The sequence below is a fragment of the Parasteatoda tepidariorum genome, chromosome 9, assembly GCF_982258835.1.
Source record: "Parasteatoda tepidariorum strain Cologne lab strain chromosome 9, Ptep-v5.0, whole genome shotgun sequence".
In the NCBI taxonomy this organism is placed as follows: domain Eukaryota; kingdom Metazoa; phylum Arthropoda; class Arachnida; order Araneae; family Theridiidae; genus Parasteatoda; species Parasteatoda tepidariorum.
Window position 1 is genome coordinate 98,267,328 of NC_141763.1, and position 23,820 is coordinate 98,291,147.

The following is a 23,820-nucleotide window of genomic DNA, read 5'->3' on the forward strand; positions in this document are numbered from 1 at the left end:
TGGATTTTGGCAGTTTCTCCTGCTTTACTGGTTAAATAAAAATCCTCCTGGTTCTTAGACATTTTAGAGAATTCCCTAAAAATGAGTAATTTTCCTTAAAAAATCCCTATTGAAATAGAATTTTTGCTCAGATTATTGCTGGCTTGAATATTTATATAAATATAACGAGTACATAATGAAGCGAGCCTCATTTATAAAATTCAATTTAAAAACTTTTTTTTTGTTCTAAAATATTAAATTTATTCTTATTCAGAACTCCCTTTTTAAATTAATTAAAAAAATGTAACTATCTTTGATAAATTAAGTGCCTATTACTAATCAAAATTATGACTAAACATAATACGTAACATTTAAAGTTCATTTAATGTCAATCATAATTGGAAAGTATTGCATACAAGATTGCACTTGAGATTTTTTTCTATTTTGTTGACTATAAAAATCCCTAAAATTCTCTATGTGTAAAATATTTAGTACAGCATACAACAATTGTCATGAAATTTATATTATTTCGTGAAATCTACTGGATTCTTTCCTATCCTCGTTAGCAGCTATGTATTCATTATTCTCTTTTCAGGAAGCCGTGTTTTTTTAACAAAATTTCTCTTTATTTCAGGGGTTATTATTGTTCTAAAATTTAAATACCATACTCTTTAAATACCATATCATAAAAACCATACTCTTTGATAACCCTGATTATTTTTCTACTTAACAGAAAGAATCCATTTTGTAATTCATATGTGTGGATATTATGGTAGACTGATAACATTAATTTCTTATACATATTTGAAAAAATCAGTGAAAATTTTTACAATATCTACTTTGTTTTATTTATCTATTTATTTTTTGGTATTTAAATATTTAAACACTAAGCTGCGAAATGAAACATAAAATCGTTAGATTAAGATGGAATATCCGAAATTCAATAGTTAAGTGCGAGTCAATTAAAAAAGAAATGTCAAATCTATTTACATATTTTTTATTTATTTTTCTTAGAATTTAGTCTACTATTGCACGAATGGCTTCATATGTCTGATACGTTTAATTGGCTATAAATTTCTTAACTTAAATTGTAGAAATTAAACATTTGTCCATTTTTGTTCTCATAGTTTCACACGTCAATTTGAAATGCTACCCTTATTATAAAATTTTTCATCCGAATTTAAACAGAAGTTTCATAATAAACTAAAAGGAAACCTCTTTGCTAGTTTTAAAAAAAAATCATAATTTTAATGAATAAAAAATAATAATATTCAATGTCTTCTGTTTTCCTGTCTTTAAATGATCTGGACATAGAAATGAAATAGAACACAACTTTCAGTTATTAATGCCTTCATTTAACGTAATCGGACCATTTATCACTACTAGACTAACAAAGGAAATATAAAAAGCATGAAAAATCGTTTGCAAACTATTTCCCCTTTGCATTCATTATTATCTTGTTGTCCAGGGAAACGCTTTTCTACCTTGACTAGAGTTTCAAAAACAATAATGGCAACGACTTTATATCGTGACTTGCTTTTGTTGAACTAAGCCGATATGACTGAATGATCACAAATAGTTTGCATTAATTTTGCCCCATATGGTCAATTATGTATTCCACGGGGAGAAATATATGCATAATTAGGTTTAAATAAAATAGTTCTATTTCAAAATATGAGAGGGATGTTAGACACGCGGAGTAATATATATAATTTAAGTTCTATTAAGCAAGTTTTATTTGGCTAAGAATGACGAAAAAATCTACTTAATTAAATCCTAAAAAATGGAGTTCAGATTTGAAATTATACGTATTGATTAATATTTCTTTTGCTAAAATACGTGTTTTACTTGGTAATATAAAAAATTTGCATAATTAATTCTTAAATATTTATTTTAAATCTAAAATATTAACATGTAATTGAATTTCGTGCATTGATTGAAATTTTATGCTTTACATTATTAATAATGTATTTGTTAATGATTCTAGTGCTAAAATGCAAATTTTTATAATGATGCAATTATCAATGATAATTCAAGTGCTAAAATCCAAATATTAACAGAATAAAGAATTGCTGAATCACATATGAAAAAATTCTCTTTGCGAAATTTTAAAAAATATATATCAGGTCTAAAAAAGCATAATAATGTTACATTGATTGATAATGATTCTAGTGCTAAAAAGCAAATTTTATTTAGATAACTATTTCAGATAAAGATATACATAGTTATATTTCAGATTCCAGAACTAAAACTATATCTTGATAATGCCTTTATTGATTTATAAAGCGTTTTTTTAATCAAGGAGGTATTACATGTTCCATTTTTGAAGAATTCTTTGTATTTCTACTAAAGCAACTAAACTTTAACTAACACATTTTTTTTTAAACCTTAGTGTTTTTTAAACAAAATTTTCATTAAAAGAAAATCATAAGTCATGTTAATATAGCGTTTAAAAATGTATACCCGTAGGACATTTTGTATTTTTATATTAATTATAATAATTAATTTGTTATCTTCAGTTTAAACGTGCGAATTGAAAATTCAGAGAAAATATATATTCTTAAATGAGAGATCAAGTTTTGTAAGAAAACAAATTTAAGTAGTTTTGACCTTCAATGAATATAAAAATGCGTGAGCGAAATATTATTTACACACCTGCAAATTTCTTTTTTATTATTATTATTATTTTTTTCTGAGTCTTTTGCACGTGCGGGCGTTTTCAAGCAGTGTTTAGGCGTCACTCAAATTGTGTTTTTAAGTGAATAGGTTAAATGTGTTAAACTTGTTTTCATTGATGTTTTCATTTGTCGTATTTCATTTGTCATCATTTTCCCAGGATAATTATTTCTAAATTTTCCTCAAGTTCGATATTACCCGATTTATAGTAAGGTAGTTTTATTTCAACAACAACTATAAGGTAACTTTTATTTCATTTGTTAACATATTGTTGCGCCAAATAACGCATTCAAATTTAATTTCTGAAATATGTTGACTTAGCAGAAAGAATAATTTCAATTGAACTCTATAATTCACATTCCTATTAAACATGTTGAATTATCTTAAATGGAAATCTGTCCATTTTTTAAAACTGTTACTTCGTTTTAAGGATTATTTTTTTTAGATAAGCCTATATCAAACTTTTATCATCTCTAGATGCATGTGCCCGGCTAGCTCAGTCGGTAGAGCACGAGACTCTTAATCTCGGGGTCGTGGGTTCGAGCCCCACGTTGGGCGTTTTCCTTTTTTAATGAAAAAGATATTTCTTAAATTTCTGTTGGTTTACTTGTAGATCTAAAGTGTGTATTCTTGCAAAAACGGTTATTCTTGTGATTATTTTATTTTTAAAATCAGATTTTTGTTATTTTTTTTCATTTAAAACTCGAAATAATAAAATTTGAATTAAAAAGTTATTGCGATTCTCTTCTAAACGTGTATTTAAAACCTAATAATCTTTTTTTTAAAAAAAGTGAATAATGCATGATTTTTCAGGTCTAACATAACATTTTTTGCAGTTGACGAATTGTGTACAATTGAAAAATTATAGAAAAAGCAAATTTGTATCAAAGCAATGCATAATTGCATCGTATTTATTTTTGTTTCCAAAAGAAATTAATTAAATTCTTTTCTTTCAAGTCTTTTTATTATCATTATTATTTTGTGGAAACATAACTCAAATTCATAATTTTTTTTTCTCGTCAGCAAAAGTAAAGGAATATTAAATCCATTTTTATCGCTAGGTTGCTAAGCAATTTAATAATTTCTATATATAAAAAAAAAGTGTTTATTTTTTTAAAATAACGTAAAAATTAATTTAATACTTATTGTCTCGAAAATTGGCGATATCTCGCCAAATAAAAAAAATCCAAACAATGTTAATTTGTGACCCAACAAACTATTGGTTTGATCAATCAATGATAAAAGAGAAGACAAGAGGCCATGACAATGACCTACACACAACACTACACCCCATAAGATTTTTTTCTTTATTTCCTTCAGCTATATTATCATCATTATTATTTTATTTTTATTATTATTTTTTCGTGTTAACGTGAGACCGGTTTTGGTTATTTTGTTGGTGTATTTTATTTTACATCGGCCATTTCCCTTTCTACCTACGAAATTTGCTTTCCCCCTCTCCCCCTACTTACAACGAGTGTAGCTTGTCTACCGGCTTATGATTGGTTGGTTGAACTGTTCCCTTGGCAACCGACCCACCAATCCAATGGCCTGTTGACTGACTGCTTGTCGGAACTGTTTTAAATGGAAAGTAGTTTTAGTTTATCAGATATTATTAGGAATCTTCTTTCGAGAGGAATTACAACTCCTTGTAGCTTCTGTCTTTTTTTTTTTTTAGAACGAAAATTGATTTTTTTTCTTCCTTTATCTTGAAATTAAGATATTTCTCTTTTATTGTATCGAAATTTTTCAGTTAAACATTGTTCATCGTTTTGTTTGAGTCTATTCATATTTTTTTTTTGAGCTTAGTTTAAAATTTTTTTTTTGCATTATTTAATTTATATTGCCTAGTCTTACATTAAATAACTATTATAATTTTTTTTCTTTTTTTTACTAAGTAAATGAAATACTATTTATATCGAAATTGATAAAATTTAATAGAAATAATTTAACACTTATATCTTTTTTTTCTTTTCATTTTTATTATTTTATTATTATTTAAAAAATTTTCTTAAAATAAATACCTATTTTACGATTTATATATTTAGTTTTACGTTGGTTCAGTAAAAAGTTTTTTTACACATAATTTTTCATGGTTTTTTATTTATTTTTTATAGATATATACTTTGTATAAATTGAGAAGTTAGAAAATTTGGAACAAACCCTCTAATCTTTGAAATTAAAAGTCTTTTTGCCATTGTAATAAATACGTTAATTGCTGAAATTTTGAACAAAACAAATGTCTGTTTAAAGCTGTAATCAGTATTTAAACTCTTCAGACTAGGAATTCTGTCTTCATGGAAATTTTTTTTGTTTTTTTGTTAAAGAATTAATTGAACTTTTTTAAAATTCAAGAATTGAAAAATTGCACATAAATTATGTTTAGAAAAGTTAAAAAGTTTTTAAATTATATTGTTTACTGTTATTATTATACATATAAAGTATAATTTTGTAAAATAGATTAAAAGACATAGTAAAAATTGGTTTTAATAGTTAAGTAAAATCAGTTTTTGATTCAACCACATACATTCCTTGTTTACGGACTTATAATGAAAAGAGTAGCTAGACGTTTGCACTTTAAAAGGTGAATAGTTTCTATCATTAGCTACCACTATCAGTTTAAAAAAGTTGCACTGATTTCATTTCGATATGTTTTCAAAAAGTTAACCGACAAGTACATCCCCCTTTTTTGATGTGTGTTTTAGAGGTGTTTAGCTGTAATAAACACAAGCACAAATATATTTTTTATTTCAGTCAAAATTTAAAATTTTTATGTTTATTTAAAAGTCCAGGTGTAACACCAGGAGTTGACATACTTCTAATACCGCGTGAAAAGCAATCGCATAGCAATTTTTTTTCTCCATCTAAATAAGTAATTTAGAGCTAGAGAAAAATTTATGAAGCTGAAAGAATTTTCCATGAAGAGAAAGTTATATTGCCATAATGTGTTCTATAATAATAATTCATGAATTATAAATTTTAAATTATTTATGAAGACGAAAGTATTTTGCATGAAGGGGAAGTTATACTGCCGTAATTTGTTCTATAATAATAATTCAATAATTCGAAACTTTGAATTTTAAATTGTTTATGAAGGTGAAAGAATTTTCCATAAAGAATTTCTTTCATGCAGGGTGAGCTATACTGCCATAATTCGTTATAAAATAATAATTCATGAATTTTAAATTATTTATGAAGGTGAAGGAAATTCCCATGAAAGGGAAGATGCACTGCCATTATTTGTTCTAAATAAAAATTCATGAATTCTGAAATTTAAATTTATTTATGAAGGTGAAAGAATTTTCCATGAAAGGGAAGACATGATAATTTGATAGTTCTGAACTTTTGTTTATTTATGAAAATCAAAGAATTTTCCAAAATTTTTCCCGTCATTTTAGAGGGAAAAAATAAAACTTTAAATTAACGTTGAAGCATCGTGATTCTTTTAGTTTAGGCAAAAATGAAGTGATGCTTAATTCTCAAACGCGGGGGAAAAAAAAAAGTTTTTGTTTTTTCGCAGACGATAAATTTGTAATAGCGCTTGATTTAGAAGGCATCGTAAAGTTCCTATTGTTCTTTAAATTGCATCAGGTGTTCAATTCAATTAAGGGGTGTCGTCAAATAATCTGTGATTTCCGCCACTTCCTTCCACCGATTACAATCTATGTTTACAGAACTATCACGAAATATGTATGTTGCATCTTGCATTCCCCTCACGTTGCATGCTGCTATCGTCGAACGCGAGAAAGTCGCAAATCACCCGGAGTTGACTTTATGTTATCCTGATCACGTTTTAGGGCGAAAGGAAATCAGAGGCTGTGGGGGATAATTAATTTATGTCACTTCAACTTATAATTGAAAGGAAGACGGGTTTTGGAATTTTATTTCTATTTTTAAAAGTGATCTAATGGATTTTTTTTTCAGTTTATAAATATTAAATACAGATAGAAGGAAAGACTCCTACGCTATCTCTATGGGAACATATCTATTTCATAAATTGTACTTGCAGACAGGTGATAAAATGAAATGTTACGCTATTTCTTTTGGAAAATGCGTGTGTATCTCATAAATACAGATGGATGATAAAATGATGTGAATCCTACTATGCTATCTCTGTGGGAATATAAGTAGATATTTCATAAATACTATATACAGATGGGCTATAAAATGTTACGGACACAATTATGCTATCTCTAGGGTATATTTTGTATGCATATATACTGGGAAATTTTTAATAACTGGTAAGAGTCGCGCTTGAAAAAGGTTTTATCGCTCGAAAGAGTTTAAATGACGAAAATAATAGGAAAGCTCTCTGGGTGCATTCATTTAACATATTTCTAGCATTTTGATTCTTATTCATTGATACCGAATTCCAATTTAATGTATATCTTGCAATTTGATTCTTATTCATTGATACCGAATTCCAATTTAATGTATTTCTGGCATTTTGATTCTTATTCATTGATACAGAATTCTAATTTCATGTATTTCTTGCATTTTGATTCTTATTCATTGATACCGAATTCCAATTTAACGGATTTCTTGCAATTTGATTCTTATTCATTGATACAGAATTCTAATTTCATGTATTTCTTACAATTTGATTCTTATTCATTGATACCGAATTCCAATTTAATGTATATCTTGCAATTTGATTCTTATTCATTGATACTGAATTCCAATTTAATGTATTTCTGGCATTTTGATTCTTATTCATTGATACAGAATTCTAATTTCATGTATTTCTTACAATTTGATTCTTATTCATTGATACCGAATTCCAATTTAATATATTTCCTGCATTTTGATTCTTATTCATTGATACAGAATTCCAATTTAATATATTTCTTGCATTTTGATTCTTATTCATTGATACAGAATTCTAATTTCATGTATTTCTTACAATTTGATTCTTATTCATTGATACCGAATTCCAATTTAATGTATATCTTGCAATTTGATTCTTATTCATTGATACTGAATTCCAATTTAATGTATTTCTGGCATTTTGATTCTTATTCATTGATACAGAATTCTAATTTCATGTATTTCTTACAATTTGATTCTTATTCATTGATACCGAATTCCAATTTAATATATTTCCTGCATTTTGATTCTTATTCATTGATACAGAATTCCAATTTAATATATTTCTTGCATTTTGATTCTTATTCATTGATACAGAATTCCAATTTAACGTATTTCTTGCAATTTGATTCTTATTCATTGATACAGAATTCCAATTTAACGTATTTCTTGCAATTTAATTCTTATTCTCTGATACCGAATTCCAAAAATTTATTTTTTATAGAACAAATGTGTTCTATTTCTTTAAGAGATGCTTTTTTACCTTCAAATCGGGGTCTGTTTAACATCAAACAAATTGAATGTTGTTTCAAAACAGTTTCAAACGTTAGCATCTGCTCCCTTGGAACTAAAAGCTCGCATAAAAGGTTTAAAAACTGATAAGAATACATGTTCTTATCCAACCTTCACCCAAACTAGATAAGATTTTGAGAAGGTGAGGTACACACACATTATATTCTGTGCCTCCCTCAGAAGGTGACATTGCCATTTCTACTTCCGGTTTTTTCCCTCCTCTCTTTCCCAAAAATTTTCCTCATTTTCTCCTCCTTAAGAATTCCCTGGAAGGCTTTTATTTAGGGAAAAAATTATTATTAAATCCATTTCTATTGAGAGAAGAAAGGGAATTTTTTTTTGTTAGAATGAAAACCTGCCGCCGGTGTTAGTCAAAGTTCTGTAGTATTATTAGCGTAGTTTTATGACGTGATGTTAGAACTGTGGGGCGGTCATACAATAGAACCAGCTGGCGCAATTCTGACGTCACGACCGGAAACGGTGTCGTCATCTGGAGTAGGGAGAGGAGGACGTGGGAAAGGCATCTAGGCGGAGTGCAAAGGGGCCAAGGTGCGCGCGTGTGATAGGGGGTATGGAACATTCACTTAACCCCCCTTTTTTTTATACCGTCACTTGTTCTGATTTTTTTTTTTTTTTTTTTTTTTTGAAAAATGTGGAGCACTGACTGATCTTTTGTTGTGATTTAAATGCTTGGACGATTTTATGGAATGTTAATATCGAATTTTAATTCAAATTATTTAAAATCTCTGCAAGTGCGTCATTTTCATTATAGAATAAAAATGAATCACTTGTTTTCCTTTTAATCATCTTTAACCAAGAAATTTAAAACGTATATTGAATAGCTTCAATCCCCTTTCACGCACTATTTTTATGAAACTTATTTTTCATATTTTTTTTCTCATTATTTTGTTTTAATTTAGGTCAAAACAAGTAAAAAATATTATATTTAGCATTTTAATAACATGGTCATGTAATACAGCATAAAACACCGATGTCTTTTTCTGGGGTCACAGTACCTTTGCAACAATTTTTTAAGATAAAGGTATAATCATTCATTTTGAGGATGCCTTACATGCTCATTTAAGTTATAATCAATAATTTATCTTCAAAAAGTAATTAAACTGTTTAATTTTTTTAAAATTTTAAAAAAAGTTGAAAAAATTCTAAATTTTTAAATCCCTAAGGCTTTTTTATTTTAACATATTTTCAAAAAAAGTTTTTTTCATAGTGCTTGCAATATTTATCTTAATAATTTTGTGCATTCATTTGTTGATATATCAATTAGAATATTTTTTATAGATTATTTTGTAAAAAAAGTAGAAAAAAAAGGGTAGAAATTCCTGTTAGGTATATATAACATGCTGTAAAAATTGTAATACCTCATAAAATGCTTATTCCATGCACAGTTTAAATAAGTGTATTATACTCAAGATAAAAAAGTTTACTTCAAAGCTTTATCTTAAATAGAAAAAATTCCTTAGGGATTTAATTAAGATTAAGACACAAAATAATCATCTATGCGAAAAAGCACTTTAAAGTCAGACTGCTGAGCAAGTTTCTGTATTAGAACAATTTAAAATCATTCATAACTTTTTAAAAAATGTAGATAGAGAGATGAATTTTTTTCTGTCCATTTGAAATACTTTGAAGTTTTATTATAAGCAATAAAAAAAATTTTGGTATTTTTGTCATTTTTTGGGTACTGTGACCCCTTTAAAGGAAAAATCTCCCAAACGCGGCTCACTTCCAAACAATAATTTTTCAAATTTCCACTCATTTGCAGTTATTTAAGTCTTAAGAGAAACAGTTATTCGTCAATGAATCTCTTTAAATTACAAAATCTATTACTGATACATGAATGGGAAAAAATTCGAACTACTTTTTTGGATTTTATATTGTAGTACAACTATTAAGTAACATATCTTTTTAGTATTGTTTTTTTAGTAATATTAGAGACTGTTTTTTTATAATTAAAAAATACGAAAATATGTTTTTGCTTCTTAATAGAGTGTCAGAAAAAAATATATAAAGGGGTCTCACTTGGAATTTTTATATTCATTGAAATTAAATGTCAAAGAACACCTTGAGATATTCCGATTATGTTGCATAAGTGATAAATCGAGCTCTCTTCGTAGCATAAACTCTCATCGTAATGTGTGGACAATCCGTAATAAAATTAGTTACGTTGAGACAATTTTTTTATTCTGAATTATTATACAAAAGTATTTTTAAGTTAAGCTAAATATGTAAGCTTTAAGTTAAGCTAAATTTGAAGGTTACTTTATACGTATTTTATAGGAAAAATAACAATCTTAAAAACTTCAAAATTAAAAAAAAAAAAAAAAAAAAAAAACGCTGAATGGGATAACTGCAAGTGACGTAGTGTGGATATCTCGATCCTGATGGGTTGTTGAAACGTGGCATTTGTTTACGTTAGCACTTGTTCTTTCGATTCTATTTCGAGTAAGCCAAGCCCATCAAGTATCGATTCTCTTGATTGACTCATTTCATATTCTTCCGCAAATATTTTAATTTAACACTATATTTCTTACTTAACACAAAGACAGGCAAGAAACCATGCAGAACATAAACAAACTAATTACAAATCGAAGTTGCCCAGGTACACAAAACAAAAATATATCACGGTTACAATAATATATTAAATCTGAGTTAGGTAAAAGACGAAAAAGATAGTATTTTAACGAATTCGACGTGCGATACGGCGTTGTATTTAATTAACTTCTCGTTCATAATTATTCTAACTAACTTAGATCGACTTTAACCTGCCATCTTGTTTATAAGCGATCAGCAGGTGCTGAGGTCATAGGTCAGTGATCGTCTTCTTCTCGAGTTGCGAGTACCCAATTATATCTTACTTATTTTAATCTTATAAATACACTTGCCAAGTTTAAGAAATTAGTCGTGAAATCTGTTAAGTTAGTCTCCATTAATAAGTTGTTTGCCTAATTAAGCACCAGCATTGGCAAAAATAACTAAATTCTTTCTCATTTTACGAACTTTACTTTTACTTTTTTTTTTTTTTTTAGTTGATCATTAAAATCATTGTCAGCAGTTAATTTTGCATAAATTCATCCCTTAAATGTTATTTTGAACTTTCAGATATGTTTTTTTTTTTTTTTTAATGTTCTATTGCAATTGTTCGTTTCTGTAGTTTTCCAATACTGTTTTTTGCTCTTAATAAGTGTTATTTAGTGCAATGTCTATTTAGAAAATGAAAGATATCAACATAAAGTGAGTGGATGGTGGGGACGGAAGAAATTTGACTCGTTCTTCTCATCGCCCATTTCCCATTTTTTTTTTACTACCGGAAGTGCGTGCATACGTAATTTCTCGTCCTGATGACACGCAGTCACGTGTGTAATAACTACGATTATTAAAAAAAAATATGATGCTTTGAATGTTTTATTTTCTTTCCTTTCTTTTTTCGTGTGACACTGACTTGATGAGGTGAGAGCATTATGTTCTGTTGCCAAACGTGACCAGAGTTTGAAATGAGGCGATCATGTTTTGGCGACCATTCTACCATGAATAGTATGAAAAAATATATTTTACCGCCTTTGTATTAGACATGCAGATATTTCAAATCTTGGTAATAAAAGACTAGTATCAAGAAATCCCTTTAAAAAGGCGGATTTCCCTAAAATGCTTCTTTTGTTAAATGTTTAAGAAGTTTTTCTTCTTCTTATTTTAATAGGGTGGTATCATTTGACTACAGTTAATACGATTTTCTTTTCTGGATGGAAAAAGTCGTATATTTTAGGGATGCGTAGCATGAATTTTCTACTCATATTTGTTTTTATCCAAGAATTATAAACAAAAAAACCTTTTTTTTTTCTTCTGTTTTTTTAATTTCATAAAAAAACTTACGAAATAATTTTTCACGATAAAGATAATTTTAATATAATTAGCTTATTAATCGTTTTAGGACCAGTATAATAAGAAAAGAGCGTTTATTCTGGCCCGCAAATTCTGGAATTATGCTTACTACAGAGTACGTAAACATACTCATACGAGAGAATAGTTCTGAGATCATGTTCACGTGATCTCGAACTGCTTGAATTAGTAAAGGCTCGTTTCTTCGTGAAGGAGCTTTTCGGTTTTTGTGCTACTTAAAAATTTGGAAGAAAAAAAATATATATTGCTATTTGAAATTGACCTGCATTTTAAGCTTTTTAAATAGAATATTCATGAATATTAAATTGTATAGTATTTATTTACATTAATGTTAAGTGATTGAGAAACTCAGAATTTTATGAAATTGCTAGTCATTTGCTTCTTGCTCGTACATCGAACAGATTCTTTCTTATTTCAAATACTGCTGACAATACGAGCGCATACAAATATCATAAGTAAATCAATTTTATAAAATGGTTCAGTGAAAAGTTATTAGCTTTGGATTTTATAATTACGAATAACAACAATATTTATAGTTTTAATCATATTATTATGTACAAACCGCAAAGAAAAAAAAGAAAAGAAAAGACCTACCTGAATAATTTTTGATTTAATGATCGGATTTTCACGTACTGAGGCTCAATCTTAAGGATTCGATGACCTAACCTTAAATATGCTAATTAATTAGTGCAGACGATATTTTTAAGTTATGAAGTTAGGGACAATGTATTTTCTCTGAATAAACCTATTTTTTTTATTTATTATTTTTTTGTTGTTGACGGATTACTGACCCCCAAAATATAGAGAGTAACCGCAATCTGGGAATTATGGTCCCAATAGTTTGGCCGGGAGAGTGGTAGAGAGTTAGTTAACTTCACTTTTTGCGTCAAGAACCGAAAAATGTTTGCACACAATTTTAAAATTCCGTTATCCAAAGATAATTCCATCCAAAACCTAATTTGTAATTATTATTCATTAATTTATTGAATAATAATTATCGAAATATATACAAATTTTGACATAATTTTAAAGGATGTAATTTTATGTGGAAAAATACAAAACTTGAACGAAATCGATCTAATAGCTCTTGTGCCATCAAAATTTAAATATGCGACTTTTTTAAAAATTTGATAGCTCGGAAACTATTTGACTGATTATACTCAAATTGAGTATTTTTCCATGTAAAATTACGTTCTTTAAAATGTAGTCAAAATTCGTATGATTTAGCGTTTTTTTTTTTTTTTTTTTTTTTTTTTTTTTGCTTGCATCGTACAATTTTTTTTGTTGATTAATACTCATTTTTGTGAACAATAATAATCATAGTTTTCTATAAAACCACAATTATTTACGAACCTTAAGGAAATTGTACTTGCTTCTAAATGTTTTTTTTTTTTTTTTTTAAATTATGCATCCTAATGTAAGTATAATAGGGAAAATTGAATAATAATTTTAGCTTTAGGTTAATTTTATAATTTCACCTCCAAATAATTTGAATCTACAGTTAAAAACAATATTTCTAGTAGAGTTATCAGCCTGGCATAATGTCCACAAAATATGTATGAAAAGATATTAAATAATTAAACAACGGTCTTTTTTTTATTCGAGAAAAATTGTGTCATATTTTAGAAGTTCTTAAGTTTTTTTTCCTTCAACATTATGGAAAATAAAATTTTTTCCTACAAAAGTTTAAACGTGAATAAAAAAGACTTAATGAATTATCTATCATAATTTTTGATAGATAATTAGATTTTTAAAAATATACCTCCATTGATGTTTAAATTGAGGAAAATTTTTTTTTGCGTGAATAAAAATTTTAAGGAGTATGGAGTTTAAAAGAGTAAAATTACGTAAAATTACAAAGTTACGAAAATAGAGAATAACTTATTGTAATAAAGTTTTACAGTTTCTGTAGAGAATATTGTTTGATATATTTATTGAATGTTATGTTACTTGCCTTTGTTTTAACGTCATTATTATTGACTCTTTTGTATTAACTAAAAATGTGTGTTGGTTTATTTATATGCTACTCATGTGCTTCAGTGTTTTTTTAAAATAAAGTTTATGTCTTTGAAATACAATTATGTGTAAGTATATTTATTGATTGTATATGCTATTTGTTTCCTTTGTTTTCGGAGATTGGTTGATTTGCCTTTCTTTGGAAGTGGATTAGAAATCGTACTGTCTACTTTAGCACCATCTAGTGGAGAAATGGGGAAATGTGGTTCACGTGATTATATTGTCGTTTTGATTTATAATTGTGTAGCTTTGAAAAAAAAAAAAAAAAGAGCTACAAAGATTTTTATTACATGTTTATCGTTTTGTCAAAAATATTTCGTAATCATACATTTGAAAATGTTTTTTTTTTTTTTTTTTTTTTTTTTTGCCAAAAAATAACTATATTAGTTTTTTTTCCTGCTTCAATGCTAATTTTAAAAATGGAAAGGAAAAAACTTTAAAAATAGAAACGAAAAAGCTTTAAAAATAGAAAGGAGGAAAAAAAAGTAAATAATAAAATGCCAGTCCCGCATTAACAGAATTTGCTTAAATGTTTTGTATGAATTGGGGGGGGGAAATCAATAAGTAGTGATAATAAATTGTTCTGAAACATTTTATTTATGTTTTGACTTGACGACGAGACAGCTGTTGTAAACACGTTTCATTCAGCTGAGAATTTACTTTTAGGTTCAGTACTCTATAAAATCGAATAATGTCAATAAAGTAAAAATAGAATCCTAATAAATAATAGCCTTGTGTTAAGATGGTTTACTATAGTAAAATATTATTAGATTATGGTGAAATTTTTAGCAGCTAGAAAATTCCCGCTTAATTCTATACTCGAAGATGGTAATTTTGTCTTTCTGCAATTCCTTTTCTTGTGCTTTTGTAATCCTTTTATTAAATTAAATTGTATTATTAACCTTTTTTGCGTTTGTAAATGCAGAAATGCTGAAAGTTAATGCTGTCGAACCTTAAAGAACAAATTAATTCTTCGGATTTTGAAATTAGTTATTGTGAAAATAGTATGTGAGGGAAAATTAAAAAAAAACCGTTGTAACATTCTATAGATTTTGCTATTCTTATAAATTTTAGTATTTTATGACGTTAGTGAGAATTTACAAGTGGTTTAAGCAAATTATAATTTCGATAGAGAAAGAATTTGTTGATTATAAATAACGTGCAGATAAATTTTTTACAGCTCAATCAAGGTTTTTTCTTTCATGTTTTTTATTGGGGAGGGGAGTGCTTGGGGACTTTCTAAAGCATTTGCAAATATTGTGTTCTTTATTAGAAAATAAGTGTAATTTTAAAGATTGGAATTATGACTTATCTCTATGAACGTTAAATAAGTGTAAAAGATTGGAAAAATAATGGGTTTAGTGGCAAAATTAAGTATGGTTATTTGTAATAGGCAATACTGAACAAAACATGTAAAAAGTGCAAAACTTGTTTGCAGTTTTTTTTTTCTAAGCAAGTTTTCTGGTACAGGACTATAACAGAAAAGCCAGACTCACCTTCAAACAGGGGATTCTATAAAGTACTATAAGTAAATTTGCATATTAAAAGTTTTTAAAAAAAATTTTGACCGTTTTTTTTTATTATTTTTTTTTATTTTTTAATCAGTGAGTTAAGGACAAAGTAAGTAGAACAAACATTTCTGTAATTGTCATTGAAAAAAAAGACCTATTTAAACATGTCTAATCTGGAACTTCATTGCAGATAAATATAAGATAAATGCAGGCTCACCTTTAAGCTTGGGATTTTATAAAATATTAAAATTTATGAGTAATAGCAAAATACTTTGCAATTAGAAAGAAAAATTTCAAAATTTTGACAAAACTGTGATGTTTTTTTTTCCTCACTGAATTGAGGACAAAGTGAGAAGGAAAATTTTTCATATAAAAAAAAATGTCTAACCTTGAGTTTCATTGTTTCAGATAAATGTAAGGATTTTATTGATGATGCTACAATGGAGCATTTGAGACATAATTTATTTCAATTAAGTTCCATAGAAGGAATGGGTACGGGAGGTCCTCCTTCTGCAATTACATTCCACAGTACTGTGAGTATATCTTTTGTATTTGTCATCCATGAAATATATTTGATAAATTTTTAAAAAATATAATATACAGTGAAACCTCTCAGGAGCGACCACTCTCCGTTCCACAGTAAACTGATCGTTGATGGAGATGGGCCATTCTTAGCCGCTACCTCCATTGACTTCAAAATTGTTATCGAAGGTGCATGATTTTTTGCAAACGATTTTAATTTTCTTGGTGAGGAAATGCCACTTCTGTTGGTGCCATGATACTACAGATCTATGAATTCAGCATTTATAAAAATGATACCAACTGATATAATTATGTGCAGAAACAAATGTACCAATTGTGTGATTATTATTAAGATATTTTGAATAAATAAACAATTATGATTTTTGTTTAAGTTCGCATTTAATTTTATATCATTAAAATTAGGTAGCTTTGAAAGATGAGAAGAGGTTTGTTAAGAGATGCTTTTCTAAAAGAAAATTTTTTTTTCTTAACTTTCAGCTCTAAAAATAAATCATTGATAGTGTGGTCTTTCGTGTACTCTGACTGCAACATGAGGTTGTATTCTCAAAAAGAAATAAGAGCCTCACACACTCTAAATAAGAGCCTCACACAAATATTTAGAATACATTTTAATCTACTTATTTGTTTTGTTAAATTTTTTTTTTTTTTGTTGATATTTTGACCTTTTCCACATTTTGGGCAGATCTTTGCCTGGTCGCTGTGAGAGTTTTTAATGGTCTCTCTTAAAGGTTTTCTTCAGAAGTCTATGAAAAAGAAATTCCATACCTCCCAAAAGTGATCGTAAATAGAGGTGGTCTTTCCTGGAATTTTCACTGTATATCTATTATATGAGCCAAATATATGAACCTTTATATGACACACATAATGTTAAATAATTCTATTCTTATGAGTAATAGAATAACCTTTTTAAAGAATCATTTTAAAATCAAGTAACTATGTAATGATTAATTATTTGATGCAGTACGTGTATTTTGCTTACATAAATATTGGAATAAATTAAAATTAATGTATGTGGTTGTGAAATTTTACCCTTTCACTTTATTATCCACTTCAGGATGACTTTTCTAACTATATATATTATCATCTACTTTTATAATTTTAACTTCTTGATTAATAGCCAGAAGACAGAAATCAATATCAGCAACTATCTATATCAGAAACCATAATATACTCTGGATTTGTCGCTGTTCTGATAAAAAATATTTTGTGTTTATTTATTCAGATTTGTAATTTTTTGTCCTGATATCTTTAATGATGAATTGTGTGGTTTTTCTGATTTTTGGAACCTTCTATTTTTTTTATGAATACAAGTGAGGACTTTAAGATAATTAATTTGAAAAATCATAAGAATTGAATTTTTGATCGCAAATCTTTTTATTTTAATAATTAATGGTAGTAGAAGTCAGGATTGAATTGGTAGGGACCATCCACTAAGTACATGGTTCAATACAATTAAATACATTATGTCCTTACCATTGGATGGATGGATGGCAGGATTTATTATTTCAAACTTTTTAGGGAATTATATTAAAAAAGGAACTCAATTTTATAATAAAGTTTCATAGTGATGAATTCCAGGGCCATTTATTAATCTCGTCAAATGCGGTAACAAATCTCTTGGAGTCAATTATTGACTATAATTATTTAATAATTATTATTTTGTCTCTCATGTAATTTTAAACGGATCAATTCCAATCAACACTACAGTAATCATATCAAAGAATTTTTGAACGGTGAATTGAAAGATCATCTAGAAAACAGCTTTTCTATAAAGAATATTTAGCTGTGTTTTTGTTTCAAGATAATCTAAACATATCTTTAAAATTACTTCATTTGAGCTTGATTGCAAACTTTAAGTATTGATGGAGGGAATGTTAACTAACTGATACAAGTTATTATTCTTTAATGCAACTGTGCTATTAAACTTTTCGATATATTGATTGCAAATTGTTATGAAATGTTCAGTGCTGTATTAATAAAATAATGCTCAAAGTGTTAGTGTTTTTTTTTTTTTTTTGTTTCAAATGTAATTCTGAAATTAAAAATAGCTTATTTTATTATACTTTGGCTTTATATTTAAGCAATGCAAATTCATATAATCTTTTGTAGTTGGTCATTTACCTTTCTTAGAAGTTATCTGATATGTAAATATATATATGGTCATGAAATAATGTCCTGATATTTTTTTAAAATGTCCCAATTTTTTCTTTATTTTTGCAATTATTTTGATGTCATGTTTGTAGTTGTTAATACACAGTCTTTAGAAGTTCTCAAAGTAATAATCAATGATTTGATTTTCTTTGGATGTTTTGTTTTGCACCAGGTTGGCCACAACTGAGGAAAAATTAAAGTGTTAGAGAAAAATGAAGAAATAAATTATTTTTACTACTCCTCTTGTTAACTGAAATATATTTGTAAATTAAAAGAAAGATATCTAAATGTTTAAACTATTCAACTTGATTTCTAAAATTGAATCCAAATTAAATCGTTTAAAATTTCTTTGAAACCTTTGCCAACACATTCTTAATTTCCCCCGATTACGGTAAATTAGATTACATTTTATTTTCAAAAAGAAAAGAAATGTTATGGAAGATATATATATATATATATATATATATATATATATATATATATATATATTTTAACAATAAATATAAAAGAGGGCAAAATCTGTAAGCATATAGAACTCATTAAATATGTTAAAAATATAGAGAAAACATGGAAAATATTTAAGATTTAATGAAAAGAATAGAATAAAAATTATTATTAGAAAAAGAAAGAATAAAAATTTGTAATCTTTAATCATTAAATCATTCTTAAAATATTCCAGTATATGTAAGTTCATTTGGATTCGCTGCTTGCTTTATAGTTTTGTTCTGCATTTTCTTTATATTTTATTTTCTGTTTTTTTTTGCTTGATATGTTTTAATTTTGTATATATTTTTTACTTAATGAGTTTCGATTTTCGTTTAAATTTTTGTGAGTGCTCTTCACACTATTGTATTGATATATTATACTTTGGCTATATTGATACAATATTAGAAAGCACTCCTTTTTGCAGATATGATCGTGTGAGCTGATGAAGAGATTATATCGTTTCATTATTTTGTTTTCTGGTTTTTAATCATTTTTTTTAAATAGATGAAAAAAACATTTAATTGTTTTTAAAAATATCTTATTTTAATAATTTTTATTCTTTTCTTTTCATTAATCTTTATATGTTCCATGTTTTTGCTATATATATGACTTGGTTGTTTTCAAAATAATGAAGTTGCATCAAATTTTGTATAAGATTAAGAATGAAAAATAAATTTTTTCCCTTCAAATTATTTTGATAGCTTTTTTTTTGTATAAAATACAAGTTAAGCAGTTTTTTAATTAATTATATAACTGAACCCTTATTTTAGTTCTACTGTTAATTGATCTAAATTAGATGCAATTACAATTAAACTTTTTGTGTTACGACTTTGTCCCCAATAAAATTTACTTTTGCTCATTAAAATCAAATCGGATATTTTTTCTTTATAGAATATGGTGTTTTTTTTTTAATATTTTGAGATAGAAATGAATTTTTAAAATGCAGCATAACTTGCATGTTCTGTCTAATTTTTTTAGCATACTTTTAATGTGTAAAAAAAGATGTGTGACTCAACACAATTCTCTAGGAATTACATGAAGAATTCTTGTAATTAATATGCTTTTTGTATTTTTTATATGCTTTTTGTTTTAAGGGGGGGATGAAAAAAATCATATCTAATGATTAGTTTGCTAATATTTGTTTCTCTTACTTTAGATTATTGGTAGAAGGATGGGAGAAAGTGGTAAAATGTTTTATCTTCTTCGATGGGATCCCAGAGACATGTAAGACATTCTCTACTATTTGCTTATAAACTTATGTTTTGATTGAGGAGCTAATTCCCCTCCTCGCTGATGCTCACCAACCCTGGTGATTGCTTTGCAATAATTGCATTTTCCATGCATAAAACGGTTTAAATTATTCAGCTAAAAATATATGTGCTAAAGGGAACACTTTTCCCACCACTTTCCACATCCAAATATTTCCCTTATGATACTAGTACTAACATCTATAAGTGGACATAAATCATTTTTCTTAGCAATCATTTTTTTGAAATAACATTTATAATTAAAAGTATACTGTTGTAACAAATTTGATGAATTCACAACTGTCATTTAATATTTTTGCTTACCAAATGTATGGATGTATTTTAAATATAATTTTTGCATTCATCACTTTGTGCACGAAACTGAAAGTTAAGTTCTAAATCCTTTAACGAATCTCTTTAACCGTAATTCATAATAGTATATTAATGTAATTTTCATCAAAAGATAATAATTGTAAAACAGTTACTAAGATTTAAATAACTTAATCTTGAAATGTAATGTAGCATTACGTTATTCTAATAATAATAAAAATAATCTTCTTAAACTCTTAATTTAGAAAACAAACAAAATGAAAAACGTAATAATAACAGTGCTGGTTTTGGCCTTTACAGTACCTTTAGATTTTGGATACTTATATCAATTTCCGATGACAACCAAACAAATATCAAAAATAATATGGGAAAAGTGGATCCTACCGTGTGATTTTCCGACCAATAAGAATGCACCAGTATAATGGAAAACTGTTAGACCATTATGTTTTTATGTTGTATAAAGAAATATCCATTGTAATTACACATATTCTTTGGTTTGATTATTTAGTAAAAAAATATTCAGATTTAATGTTTAATCTATTTTTCTTGAAATATTTTCTAAACATATAATATGCTTGTTTAAGAATATGGACAAATATTATTGACATTATTAAGAGCATTGCTGTTTTAAAAATAATTTTTTTTCAGTTTTGACAGTAATGAAATTTTAATTTATTGAATAATAAATAAGGAATAGAGGGAAAAAAAATATTTTGAGTTTTTCTTTCTAAGTGTATCACATGCGTTATTAATAGAATAATTTTAAAAATTTTTTTTAAATCTCTCTTTTTATTTGTTTATAGAATTTTATTTATCAATCACTTGGCTAACTTTTTTAACTACATATGTTATAAATTTGTTTTTCCTAGTTTTAAATTATCATGTTTAACAAATTTGTAATTTTTTTTCATTGAATTAAAAATTTGAAAAATTTCAAAATTAATGAAAAATTAAAAAATTTTGAATGTTAGAATCATAGCAGCTCTTGATATAACCAATCTTGCTGATTTTGGTTTCTATTTTAGCATTCATATGCCTGACATAAATTTTTTTTTCTTTCAGTTTACCTGATTCTTGGGTCTCAGAAGCCGAAATTCCTTCCAACACTGAGAAAGTCATTCCTTTTTCTAGACTACCTCCTGAATTATTGCAATTGTCCTCACTCGAAGCTCTCAACAAATCTGGTATCCTTCCAAAACCTGGAAAGCGTAAACGAAAATGATTCATCAAAGACTTATAGATCATTGCTTTTCATTATCGAAGGATTTTTTTTTAATTTACTAACATCCACCTATAAAGTGCCACGATTGACAAATGTTAAGTGGAAAAGTTTTGCGTCACAACCTCGCCGTCATCGTTTTCGTTTTAATTTTTTAAACACAAAAAAAATGTCGCTTAACTGTTTTGTGTTGGTGTCTCAGTGATGCATCATACCAACTGCGTAATTTATATTTTTGTAGCTTCTGTGTCCATCTGTGTTTGTTTGCGGAATTCACGAGAAAGTATACCGAAGTAATCTTGTTCATGGCGTTTTTCGAAGCGACGATGGCCGAGCGACGGAGTTCAGAAAGATTTGTGTTGCGTAAAAAGTGATTGCATAGGTGACTCACAGAAGTTAATCGTCTGATGAGTGCCTTTTGAAAAACATCTCCATCTAAATCATTTTTAAATCAGTGGTCTGACTTACACTAAAGGATCTATTTGTAGAAATGCACTAATATGTAGTTTGATGCTCTAATAGATAAACGCCGGCACTGGTGTATTTTGCGGCGTAGAATGAAGGTTTTATGACACTTGTAGAAAGAAGTATTTACTGTTTTAAAAAAATTTACTTCAATTTATTTATTTCCTTTTTGTGTGGAATAACTATTTAATAAAATACTTTTTGTTGCAACATAGCTTATTGATATTATGACAGGGCTTTTTATTATTAATGTTTTAAAATTAAGGGGATCATTGAAATAGTTTTATTTAATGGCATTAGTTGCCGTAAGAATCGCCAAAAATTTTTCATTTGAAATTGTATGTTAGTTAAATTGTTACTTAAATGTCTGGCTGTTAAGAAATATGTGCTGAAACAAATTAAAATCTTCACATTGCTACACTAGTGAGCATAATTAAACATTATTTTAGGATATAATTTTTCTTAAAAATAGGATGAATGCTGAATAATTTATACTAAATCAAAGGAAATTTACATTATTTTAGGATATAATTTTTCTTTAAAATAGGATGAATACAAAATAATTTACGCTAAATAAAAAATGTTCAATGATGACTAAAATGAAATTTTATTATCTTATCTTTATTATCTATTTATTTTATTATCTTATCTTTTTTCTTCTTAGGATTTTTTTTTTTTTAACTAAATATATTGTCTGAACCAAATGAAAAATCCAAAAGCCTTTATAAATGTAAGAATTTTAATTAAGGAAGAATATGTTAGAATTAAAAGCAAATTACCAATGTTTTCTTCCAATTTTTTTTTAAAAATTTGTAAGCTGTTTTGTGTTACTAGTTTCTGTTCATTAAATAAGTTCATCCTTTTATAAATTTGGCAAATCATGACTAATTTCTCTTTAAATTTTCTAACTGATATTAATGTTTTCTAATGGTTAGTATTTTAATTAATTTTTTTAGTTTCTGATTAAAATTAACGAAAATTTATTGAACTTTTTATAATTAACTGTTACTGAGATATGAAATTTAGGTAAGCGCTATTTTTTTAGAAAGAAATTTTAGTTTATTATATTAAATTTCAGTGACCTACAGAATCAAAATTCCTGTTTAATATAGTGAAATAATTTTTAAATAGGGGGTCAGGAGAAAAGCTCTAGAATAATATTTTCAAAAAACTATGATTGCAACTTCAAAATTTTCATCATTCTATGCTCTGGCATTTTCAAAAATAATTATATTTAAGGTGAAAACAAAAAAGAAGAGTATATTAATAAATTACTCTTGCCTGATATTTAATCAAAAAGAAAAAAATTATGAAACATATGATTGAAATTTACTAAAATATATAACCTGAATTTGTAGAAAAAATATATTATTAATTTTTTTTATATATTATATATTTATTTCTTATTGAATATAGGCTTGTATCAAAATTGGCTGTGAAAATTTTACATTTTTATGATTATATACTACATTTATAAGGTGATAAAAAAATTGTATATGATTTAGTTTGAAAAATATATGTGTCTGTGTGATTTGGAATTCTGAAAATATATTTATGCCAAAAGTTAAATGTAAAAATTATTACTTCTGTACATTTGGAAGAGGTCAAAATTTGTTATCAGAATGTTGTCTTGGTGTTGGGTAAGTCAGGCCTTGCTGTAAACTAAAATGTGAAGCAAACTTAAATTTATCAAATGAAAGGCTTAGATTGAAAGTGACTTAAGTCTGAAATATGGAGAAAAAATAAACTTTTGGTCGTTTATTTGAAGCTAAAAAAAACAAATTGAGTTTTGTAAAATAATTATTTTTTTCTTCTTCTTTTAATAGTGTTATTTATAAATTAAAGACTAAATCCAGTTTTAGATCTTTTAGGGTCTGGTTGAATTGGACGGTTGACCAAATGT

The 23,820-nt window shown here is 26.8% G+C and overlaps 1 protein-coding gene and 1 non-coding gene across 3 annotated transcripts in view; both read left to right on the top strand.

Moving 5' to 3' along the window:
* Positions 1 to 23,142, top strand: part of LOC107439618 (uncharacterized) — a 315,949-nt gene extending 292,807 nt beyond the window's left edge. For both annotated transcript variants that reach the window (XM_043046423.3, XM_016052278.5), the window contains exons 4-6: positions 15,885 to 16,009; positions 19,813 to 19,880; positions 21,296 to 23,142. In XM_043046423.3, coding sequence (XP_042902357.1) covers positions 15,885 to 16,009; positions 19,813 to 19,880; positions 21,296 to 21,455 — 353 coding nt within the window. In that variant the 3' untranslated portion in view covers positions 21,456 to 23,142. The remainder of the gene's footprint in view (positions 1 to 15,884; positions 16,010 to 19,812; positions 19,881 to 21,295) is intronic.
* TRNAK-CUU (transfer RNA lysine (anticodon CUU)) lies at positions 3,141 to 3,213 on the top strand. Its single transcript has one exon. It is a non-coding gene; the product is annotated as a tRNA-Lys (tRNA).
* Positions 23,143 to 23,820: the final 678 nt, after the last annotated feature.